The 12,025-nt window shown below is 38.1% G+C and overlaps 1 protein-coding gene across 1 annotated transcript in view; it reads right to left on the bottom strand.

The window, feature by feature from the left end:
* Nucleotides 1–8,167: 8,167 nt before the first annotated feature.
* Nucleotides 8,168–12,025, bottom strand: part of GPR143 (G protein-coupled receptor 143) — a 56,518-nt gene continuing 52,660 nt past the window's right edge. The window contains exon 9 of the mRNA XM_021006259.2: nt 8,168–8,639. Within this exon, the coding sequence (XP_020861918.1) occupies nt 8,545–8,639 (95 nt within the window). The 3' untranslated portion in view covers nt 8,168–8,544. The remainder of the gene's footprint in view (nt 8,640–12,025) is intronic.

Raw genomic sequence — 12,025 nt, 5'->3', positions numbered from 1 at the left:
TAACCCCTATACTTTGTGTCATCTGCTAGTGTGATAAGCTTTAAATGGCCTGGTGCATCCAATTTTCTTGTTTCTACAGACTCCTGCTGCATTTATTGCCTATGAGCTTTTCTGCATTCTCTTTCATTGTCCAAGTGGGATTCTACACACACACACACACACACACACACACACACACACACACACACACACACACACACACCCCTGCAGTATGGTACAATAAGAACATTCTCCTTGAAGTCAGAAGACTTGGGTGTGTTTCATGTCACAGGCATTCACTACCTATGTTGTCTTGGGCAAATTACTTCACCTTTGTGGTTGTTGTGATGGTTGTTGTTGTTCAGTCTTTCAGTCATGTTTGACTAGTCTTCCTTGTTGTTGTTGTTGTTTTATTTTTCAGTCCGTGTCTGACTCTTCGTGATGTCATTTAGGGTTTTCTTGGCAAAGATACTAAAGTGATTTATATTTCCTTCTCCAGTTCATTTTACAGGTGAGGAAACAGACAAACAGTGACTTGCCCGGGGTCACATAGCTATCACATGTCTTAGGCCAGATTTGAACTCAGGAAGATGAATTTTCCTGAGTCCAGGCCCAGCACTTTATCCACTCTGCCACCTTGCTAAACGCTTTACTGTTATGGGCTTCATATTCCTCATCTGTAATATGAGAGAAGGTGACAAAATCAGTGGCGCCCATTTAGTGGTTTGCAAAAGTTAGTTCAAGGGCTTTGTGCTAGAACTTCTTTAAGGCTCTTTTATCAGCAAATAATTGCCCAATTATGTTAAGTATATACATATATATATATATATATATATAACTATATAAATATAAAATAATATAAAATAAAATAGCTTTGTGCTAGAATTTAACGATCTTTTATCAGCAAATAATTGCCCAGTTATGTTAAGTATATACATATAATTATATATATTATAATTATATAAATATAAAATAATACATAATAAAATAGCTTTGTGCTAGAATTTCTTTCAGGCTCTTTTATCAGCAAATAATTGCCCAATTATGTTAAGTATATATATACACTTATATATTATAAATATGTTAATATATAACTATATAATAATACATAACATACAATGATATATTATACATTGTACATGATAATAATATACAAATATATTATAAATATATATTTTTCCTCTGTGAAAATATGTAAAAGCATGTCTGAAACATTACAGAATTTTTTCTTCAGTGATTTTAAACTGTCACAATAATGTGCACAATTTAGAGTTTCAAAAGTTAGAGTTTTCATAATTATAACTAGAATACAATTTTGGATTTTAAATTATAATTTTTTAATTTGGAGCTTTTGGGGGCAAAAATCATTGTAGACATTGTAAATCCTTAATGAATAACTCTAAAAGAGTATTATGAGTAGTATATTAAATTACTCTGAGGATTCAAATTTTTGTTGTTTGTTGTTGAACAAAAAAATAAGTTGACAACCATTGAACGAGAAAGATTTTGAAAGTCCTTTCTAACTCTAAATCTATAATCTACCCTTTCAGTGCAAGGTAACAAGCTAGTATAATTTGAAAAGTTTCACCAGTTGATCCAGAAAGATTTTGTCACACTTGGAAGACAAATAGGACTTTTTTTTCAAGCTCCTAGGCAACTCTGGAGTACTTGTTTTATAGGGATACATCACCTGTGTGTCAGAGGGGAAAAGGAGTCAAGCTCCGAAGTCACCATATCTGAATCTGCTCTGAGTCACTGTCATGCCCTTGGAGATTAGAGAGCTGTGTATTTCCAATCCCCAGGCTAACTTCTAGGAGACCAAAAATCTGCAAAAATTATAATACGATAAACAAACTCCAGAATAAAAGACTTATTGCCTGGCACTGTATTAGGGCCAAGCTCTGGAGATGCCCAAGTTAAAAGGAAAACATTTTTCTGGGGAGGTGACTTTTATGCTGGTGATGGTTGTTTGGCTGTTGCCAGGAAGTCCAATAAGTGGCCAGCCTAGAGTCAGGAAGACATCTTCGTGGGTTCAAATCCAGTTTCAGACACTTACTAGGTGTGTGACCCTGGGCAAGTCACTTAACCCTGCTTCCCTCAGTTTCCTCATCGGTCAAATAAGCTGGAGAAGGAAATGGCAAACCTCTTCAGTATCTTTGCCAAGAAAACCCCAAATGGGGTCATGAACAGTCGGACACAGACTGAGAAACTAAACAAGAACAGCAAGGAAGACCAGTCCCTTAGTGGGAAGGACAATAGGGAAAGAACAGATTAAAAATTTAGCATTGTGGTTGGACTGATTGATTAGTGGTGTCAGTCAGAGGAAGAGAGAATTGTAGGAGTAAATTACTGGGGGAAGAAGGCTATTGGGTGGGGAAAACCCAAGGTATGGGTCTAGGAGCTCTGGGAGCTCATGGATAACACTTGGTTTGTGGAAGTGCTGAGACAGCGAATAATGGGACAACACAGAGGTTGCCACATCCCAGGTGCTCTGTACCCTAATATTGCACATGCCTCTAGGACCTAGTGTTCTCCCATGAAACATCAGTATTTGGAAAGCATTGCTGAAAGAGCCTGATGCTTCACACCTAAATTCCCCAGTAGTCTCTGTTCAGAACAGACAATTGCCAAGGGAGCAGAAATAGACCAAGAACTTGGAGAATGTTGGAGATCAGTCTGAGTGAGAGTAGGTCTGTAACAATAAGAACTGTAACACCAGTGTCTCCTGCCAAGGCAGCGTGATGCAATGATGGAATCGGGGCTGTTTTACTCGTCAATACAAATTCTCTTCGAGTTTGTGAATTGTGACATTATAAAGGGATCAAAATTCTCCGGATAATAGCTAGAAGCCAGAGATGGGGGAAATTCACCTCAGTGCACCTGAGACCTTTATTTATGTCAGTTGAGCGCCTCTAACTGAAAGGTTATGTCTGTATTACTCATTTAAGCACCTAATCATGGGTCATAGATCATAGATTTTGAGCCGGAATGGATCTCAGGGGTAATCTAATCCAATCACCTGAATTTTACAGATGAGGAAACTGAGGCCCACAAAAGGGAAATGACCTCGCCAAGATCACACAGGTAATAACTGACAGAAGATTTTAAGTTCTCACTGAATTGTCTTATATGTGCCTATTTCTATCTGTGGTGTAATAAGGATAATCATGGCCCACACCACCCCTTACCCCGATCTGTTCTGGCCAGAGCACGCTCCACTGGCTCATTCATGAAGCTGGGTTGCTCTTTTCTGGCCACTTCCATTGTACCAAGTATGCTGTGGTTCAGTACCAAAGGACTTGGCACTTCTAGATAACACAGAATTTCCTTTGTCCCTACAGAGGACCAAGAGTACACTGGGGAGATAGTGTCCATTCCTGTACTCTCTCTTCCTATCTACTAACCATGTGATAACCTTGTGGGACTTTCTCTTAGACTTCCTGTGAGGCAGAGAGGAACCAATTCACCTTTTATGTATTATCTTCCCCCATTAGATTCTAAGGTCCTTGATGGCAGAGGCTGTCTTGTTTGCATTGTATAGTACCTGACACATGGTAAGCACTTAATAAGGCAATAAGAAATCAGGGAGAAGTTGAAGAAGAGAGGGAAAGAGAAAGAGAGAGAGAGAGAGAGAGAGAGAGAGAGAGAGAGAGAGAGAGAGAGAGAGAGAGAGAGAGAGAGAAGAAGAAGAAGAAGGAGGAGGAGGAGGAGGAGGAGGAGGAGGAGAAGAAGAAGAAGAAGAAGAAGAAGAAGAAGAAGAAGAAGAAAAAGAAGAAAAGAAAGAAAGAAAGAAAGAAAGAAAGAAAGAAAGAAAGAAAGAAAGAAAGAAAGAAAGAAAGAAAGAAAGAAAGAAAGAAAGAAAGAAAGAAAGAAAGAAAGAAAGAAGGGAGGGAGGGAGGGAAAGAGGATAATTGAAGTCGTAATCTGTAATCTGTGAAGAAGAGTGGAGGAGATAAATCAAAGGTATATATCCTTACCAAAGAGATGGACTACTTCAATGTCATAGATTAGGAGTAAAGAGAAGAGAGTAGGGAATGATGATGAGATATTTTGAGATAAAAGGACGGGGAGAAGAGGAAGGCCATTTTCTAAGTTGAAGATAGAGGTAGGGTCCTCAGCTTAAGAGAACAAAGAGGGATAGTATAAGAAGCTGGAGGAGGGGAAAAGGGAAAGTTTATATGAACTTTTGTGGGGAGTGAGATAGGGAATCAATTGTTGTTTCTGACTCTTTGTGATCACATTTGGGGTTTTCTTGGCAAAGATACTGGTGTGGTTTGCCATTTCCTTCTCCAGCTCGTTTGACAGATGAGGAAACTGAGGCAGACAGGGTCAGGTGACTTGTCCAGGATCATACAACTAGTGTCTAAGGCCAGATTTGAATCCAACACCAGATCCACCACTCTATCCACTGGGCCACCTAGCTGCCCAAAGGGAATCAATTAAAAATAAAAGGATTACTCTGTAGCGGTGAAGGTTCAATTGAAGTTGAATAACATGAATTAATTATCTACCCATCATCATGGTTGTACGACTTTCTCCATCTCCATTCAGCAGCACGCGAAAAGGCACCAAAGAGGCAAATAGTGGAAGTAATTTAGGTGTTTAGCAAGAGAAGACAAGAGAATGAGCAAAGATTTTGAGATCCCTTGTCAGAGATCCTTGTAATGTTTAATTGGCTAACTACAGGATCAAAACTGGAGAGGAGGGGGAAGTCAGAGCAAGGGTAATGGCCTGAAAAGCTACTAAGGGACAGAGAGATTGAGGTCTCAGTGAGGGCATTCCCACTCCCACCAGTCCACCACACAGCCACCAAAGTGATTTTCCTAAGGCACAGGTCTGGCCAACTCACTCCACTCAATGAACTCCAGCTGTTCTCTTTCATCTCTAGGATAAACTCCTATATCTGGCATTCAGAGCTCTTCAGAACCTGGCCTTAACTTACTTTTCCAACCTTGGAACTTCCAATGCATTATTCTCCTTTACACACTCTACAATTGAGACAAACTGGCTTTCTTATCATTCATATAAGACCATTCATATAAGCCTTTTCACAGGCTGCCCCTTGCGCCTGGAATGCATTTTCTCATGTCCATCACTCAAACTTCTCTCAAGGTTCAACTCCAGCTTAAGATACTACTAACTCCTCACACAAATTATTTTTATCTGTATTTTATATGCCTATATGTGTATATGTTTGTCTCAAATGAGGAAATATTTGTAAAGCATTTAGCACAAGTGCCTGGAACATAGTAGGCTCTTAATAAATGCTTGTTCCATTCCCTTATCCCAAAAGAATGAAGCCCTTGAAAAGTAGGGACTTTTGCTTTTGTCTTTTAATTCCTGGCACATAGTATAATGACTACTCCATAATAGTCACTCAATAAATGCTTAGTGATTAAAAGAAGATGATATTTTCATTCCTGAGGGATAGGTTCTTTGCTAATAAATTAGCAGGCATTTGCCCTGGATTCTCTGGATTTGTTATAAAGCTCTCTTCTCTCCTTTAAATACTCCTTAAGTTCTATTTATCAGAGAGGAGAAACCTCAATTAGGTCCTGACAGATTGAAACACCTGCTTATCTCTCTTTTAATGAGGGGTAAGGGAAAGAGGGTTTCTAAAACTATAAATCTTGAGCTCTAGAACGTTAAGGGTTAATGGCACAGTTTTTCCAGAATGAAAAAGATTTTGAGATACAGTGTTCTACTCTGCACTCAGAAAAGTTCTATGTTGGCACTTACTTATTTACAAAATATTTAAAAGAAGGGGGTCTTCAGGAGAACACTGTACACAATAACAGCCACGTTGTGTGATGACCCAATAAGCCAATGACCCAATCACATTGTGTGATAACAAAGGTTAAACATAGCTCTTCTCAGCAATGCCATGATCTAAGACAATTCCAGAAGACTCATTGATGGAAAATCCACATCTAGAGAAAGAACCATAGAGTGTGAATGCAGGTCAAAACATACTATTTTCTCCTTCTTTCGTTTTTTGCTTTTTCTTTCTCATTTTTTCCCCTTTTGTTCTGATTCTTCTCTCACAACATGACTAATGTGGAAATATGTTCAATACGATCATACGTATGTAGCCTATATCAAATTGCATGCTATCTTGGGGAGGGGAAAGTGGCAGGAGGGGGGAAATTTAGAACTCAAAATCTTATAAAATCGAATGTTGAAAACTAAAAATAAATATTTTTTAAAGAGTAGGAGTTCTTAATTTTTTACATATGGGGGTCCATGACCTTGGAAAGGAAAAAAAAGTACATCTCTATTTTCACTAATTTCTAACAGAAATTTAGCATTTCCTTCAAATATGAACATTAGTGATGAACCTTATTATTATAATGGGTCCACAAGCATCACCAGACAGCCAAAGGGATCTGTGTGGTGGTGTGCTAGAGCCAGCTCTAATGGCTCTAGAGATCCAATTGGTAAATTTCCATTGTGAGCATCACCCCTTAAAAATGGACAAATACTACCATCAGGGCTTCATTTACCGTTTTTGTCAATTTCTAGACTTGAGAAAGTGATGGAGAAAATGTTACAATGTGGATTAAATTTTAAAACGGGTAGTGTATACTTTTGAGGGGCAGGGTTAACTTTTTGTTAACACCCATGTACCTCTGGGGGTCCATGCCACAAAAATGGTTAAGAATGGCCTGACTAAAGAAATGGCCCAAGGTGTATGGAAATCACACTCAATATGGCTAGAAGGAGACTTACCAGAAATGTAGTTTTTCTTGCCAGAAAGAACCTATATACTAACAATGAAGGGCTACGTAGTAGAAATAGGAATGTTCTTGGAATTGAGAGAGACCTAGATTCAAATCCCTCTAACACAATTTGTGCCTATGAGCAAGTCATTTGACTTTCTAGAACTTTATTTTTCTCACATGTAAAATGAGGATAATGATATGATCATGAGATTACTGTGAGGATTAAATGAGATAATGAATGCAAAGCATTTTATAAACTTAAAAGTCCCATATAAATGTGAGCTACAGTGGTGGCCATGTTCCAACCAACCAAAATACACCACGTGTCAGCCACAAATTTGCAGAAAATGTGGGTTAAATGACCTCACTTCCAGGGAATGAAAACTACTCATGGAAGAAGGGATACCAAGTAGCAAAGTACTGGAAACAAAATAGATGGCCATTGATTGATACATCAATGAAACGAAATATTACTGTGCCATAATGATGATTATGAAGAATACAGAGAAGCACTTACATGAAGACTTACATGAACTGATGCAAAAGGAAGTAAGCAGAACCAGGAAAAACATCTACAATGACTGCAAAAATGTAATGGAAAAAATCATGAAACCTCAAATTGAACAGTATGCAATCATAATGTTCCAGTTTGGCCCTTAGAAAGTAAGGAAAAAGCTTCTTCTCATTCAGTTTCCTGGAAATACTGGTCCCTTCCAGCTTCAAATCTATAATCCTATGATTCCACGAACTCTTCTGTGCAGAGATGGAGGGATGTTGGTGTGGAACATTGCATACACTGTCAGATTTAATCAATCAACAAACAAGCATCTATTAAATGTTCACTATGTGCCAGGCACTTTTAGATGTGGTGGTTACTTTTGTTGAAAAATCTTTTTTCAATCTCTTTTTAAAAATCTATGTTATGAGGAATGGCTTTTGGGAGAAGGAAGGGAATATGTTTAGATAAATGGGATGTCAAAATAGAAGATAATCAATAGTGTCTGATGTTCTGAGACTATAAGACTTAATTCACTTTTATTTTTTGGGTTATTATTTTTAGAATCATTATTGTTTTTGCAACATATAAGTGCACATTCTAGCATTTCTGCAAAGAGCTTCTTTTAGTTTTGTAGCTGGCTAAGACGGAATCTTCTCTCTTTCTGGTTCTACCAGTTAATAACATTACATGAATTATATTTATAGAGAGGTTCTTCTGAAAATATTTTTGCTCAACATAGTGTCAGGGACAAAAACAAGTTTTGACATCCAAACAGGTCACCTTCTCACCCACCAAATATGGTAGCGCAGAGACTATGATCTACAATTCCACTACAACCTATTTATCTGGCTGAAAATACACTGTGTTGCTACCACTAGCGCTATCTTTTGTCGCCATTTTAATCTCATTCAATCTGCAGACAAGCATGCTTGTAAGGTTGTCCTTGAAGAAAACTGGAAACCTTGCAGAATGAGTTAAAACCACTTTATTTTTCCAGGAAAGGATTTGGAGCAAGCTTTTGGCTTCTAGACAGTTTGAGAAAACTGCCTGGGAGTGATGTTGCTGAGATAAGCTGTTGCACAGCTCATTTACAAGGGAATGCTCAAGTTAGCTCTTCCATTTCCAGGCACAGCTCATTCATCTACCCTAAAAGTGAATTTTTTTTTGTAAGGGAAAAGCTAGAAACCTTTCAAAAACAGGAGAATGGGTAGGGGAGTAAAGGTAATAGTAACAGAGAGGCAACAGAGTCGGTGGGAGGGAGACATTGCTCCAAAGAGCAGGAAACCTTGACAATGGCCTTAAGAATTCAGGATGGGAGCCTCTCAGCCCTCCAATGGTTGCCCTTCATAACTTCCCCCTGATCCCCTCTGGAGCAGCAGCATCATTTAAGTTTTGGGACCCACTCGGTATGTGGATTTCAATTGTGCTGGCATCAGAACCTGGGGGAAAAGGAGAAAGGACTTTGTTATTAATAGTCCTTTTCGGTATTCTCTCGATGCTTTGGCAGCCAATCTCTTGAAACGTTCATTGTGCTCAAACCCAAATGGTTTGCCAGTGGCAGTCAAAATCACAAGGATTAATATAACCAATGAAAAGATGTTGCATTTTCCCTTCATGCATTTTTCCTTACCTGTGTGAAAGGACAAATCCTGGCAGAATAATCTATAATGGCTTAGTAGACTGATCCAGGAAATATTCAATGAACATTTAAGTGCCTCCTATATCAAATTTTGTGTGTTCGATGCTAGGGAGTTATGCCTCCAATTTTATGTTTTTGTCTAGGAAAGGACCAAAAACTCTGTTGTTCATCTTGATTATCCGTGTTATTCCCCAGACTTGAAGCCAGATGACTTTTGACTGTTTTCAAAGATCAAACCCACCCTGAAAAAACAATTGATAAGGATCAGAGCTGAGAGTCATTGATTCAAGGAAGATTTAAGGGCCTCTACTACCTGTAACTTAGTGTGCTGGGTATTGGGGGAATTATACCTCCAGCCTCAGTTATCTACCTTCCCTTCTACAGAAAGAGAAAGTTTGGTATAATGGAAAAACAACTCTCAGTCAGAAGACCTGAATTTAAGTCTCAGCTCTGATATTTACCAGCTGTTTTTTGAGGGTGGGTTTAATTTTTGGAAACAGCCAAAAGTCATCTGGCTTCAAGTCTAGTGAATAATGTGGGTAATCAAGATGAGCAATAGTATTTTTAGTCATTTCCTTGACAAAAATATAAAGTATCAAAATTAATTTTCATGTGTGGCTCATAAATTGTTTTAAAGGCAGACCCAGATAAGGCATTCCAGAAATGTTATTGTTGGAATAAGTATATTCCCTTCCAAGTTGACTATTTTGAAGGACCCAGTCATTTGGAGGCATTTTGTTTGTTTGTCTTAAAGAACATCAGCTACTGGATTGTAAATTACTTTCATACAAGAAAGTCTTATCTGAACTTTGTGACTCTGCCAGCAGAATTCTCTGCTTATAGCAAACATTTAAGAGATACTTGTTGAACTGAATTATTTCGTAGTTATATTCCTTAGATACACTATTACTAGTGAACTGGTTAAAAAAAACTCATTCAAATCTTGTGCTTAAAGAGTGATTATTGAAGATATAAAGTCAAACAGGAGAGATATGATGTATTCAAGAATCTGTTCTGAATCTGGAACTCTTAATATTTATTTCTCCCTACCCAGCAAAACTGAGTATAATCCTACAGGGCAAAAAGTGGTCATTCAATGAAATAGGGGACTTTCAAGCATTCCTGAGGAAAAGACCAGAACTAAATATAAAATTTGACTTTCAAATACAAGACTCAAATGAAACATGGAAGAGGTAAACAGGAAAGAGAAATGATAAGAGACTTATTAAGGTTGAACTCTTTACATTCCTGCATGGAAAGATGATATTTGTAACTCACGAGTCCTTTGTCAGTATTAGGGTAGTGGGAGGGGAAAAAAAATATATGTATGTATACATAGATAGAGGGCACAGGGTGAGTTGAAGATGAAGGGATGATATCTGGAAAATAAATTAAGGGGTGAGAGAGGATTATATTGGGAGAAGGAGAAAGGGAGAAGTAGAATGGGGTAAATTATCTCACATGAAACAGACAAGAAAAGGCTTTTATGGTGGAAGGGAAATGGGGGAAGGTGAGAGGGAATGAGTGAATCTTATTCTCATAGGATTTGGCTTAAGGAGGGAATAACATACGCAATGGGGTATGGAAATCTATCTTACCCTATAGGAAAATAAGGGGGGAAGGGGACAAGAGAGCAGGGGGTTGATAGAGGGGAGGGCAGACTGGGGGAGGGGATAATCAAAAGCAAACATTTGTCCCCCCCTGAGGAGGGACAAGGTCAAAAGAGAGAATAGAATAAATGGAGGGTAGGATAGGATGAAGGGAAATATACTTAGTTTTTCACAACAGAACTACTATGGAAGTGTTTTGCATGACTGCACATCTATAACATGTATTGAGATGTTTGCCTTTTCAATGAGAGTGGGTGGGGAGGGAGGAAGGGAGAAAATTTGTAACCCAAAGTTTTAAAAACATGTTAAAAATTTAAAAAAATTTTTAAAAAGCAAAAAAAAATATTTCTCCCAATATAGAGTGATCCCAATATGCTGACTGTATTTGTCAATGGCATCAGTTTGAGCAAAATAGCTAATATCTGAATACTTCAAGGATCTGTAATTTTGCTGGTGTGGGTATGCTTTCCATAAATGCAGAAGGAGGCAACTCTTCTATACCTTAGTGTTTGGGGTTTGAGAGCTGCTGTAATCAAAACAGGAATTTTGCCCAGGTAGCTGCTGTGGACATCTGGGGATTATATAGGTTATTACTGTCCTGAGGACCCAACACCAGATCATTCATGGGAGGAAAATGGAGGTAGATTGGAGGAGTGTTGAGCTATAATGGGTGAAGGGAGTGGGTTAGCTATGTTGTAGATAAGTGTAGGTTTGCTATTATGGGAAGTGTGAGATGCAGCCCATCATCTGACTCTGAAATTGGTTAATTATACACCCCTTGGGATCAGACAATGGTTCCCTGTGGATGCCAGAGTCTTCACTTGGACTAGAGACAACTACCTAAAAGAAGTGACTTCAAAATTTTTACAAAAGTAGACCCACATGTACAAAAATATTTATATCTTTTTGTGTGGCAAATTGGAAATTCAGGGGATGCCCATCAATTGGGAAATGGTTGAACAAGTTGTAGTATATGAATGTAATGGAATACTATTAGTGCCATAAGAAATGATAAACAGGCTGACTTCAAAAAAACCTGGAAAGACTTACATGAACTGATGCAGAGTGAAATGAGCAGAACCAGGAGAACATTGTACACAGTAACAGCCACTTATAGGATGACTGACTTTGATAGATTTGGTTCTTCATAGCAATGCAAGAATCTAAGACAACTCCAAAAGACTCATGATGGAAATTGCTATCCACACCCAGAGAAAGAACTATGGAGTCTAAATGCAGATGGAAGCATTCTATTTGCTCTCCTTTTCCTGTTGTTTTGTTTTATTGCTTCATTCTTGTGGATCCTCCCATTAGTTCTAATTGTTCTTTACATCATGACTAATGGGAAAATATGCTTAACATGGATGTATATGTGGAGCCTATATTGGATTGTATGCCGTCTTGGGGGAGGAGAGAGAGGAAGAAGTGGAACAGGGAGAAAATTTAAAACTCAAAATCTTATGGAACTGAATGTTGAACACTAAAAATTAATTATTAAAAAATTATAAAAGTAAGAAGGTAAGTACTAACAAAAGTTCAGTGAGTGAAGCATATGGGCTCTTGTAGAAATAAAATG

This window comes from Phascolarctos cinereus, unplaced genomic scaffold (assembly GCF_003287225.1).
Source record: "Phascolarctos cinereus isolate Bilbo 61053 unplaced genomic scaffold, phaCin_HiC Scaffold_726;HRSCAF=1367, whole genome shotgun sequence".
NCBI classification, from domain to species: domain Eukaryota; kingdom Metazoa; phylum Chordata; class Mammalia; order Diprotodontia; family Phascolarctidae; genus Phascolarctos; species Phascolarctos cinereus.
This window is presented reverse-complemented; position numbering and strand designations above follow the sequence as displayed.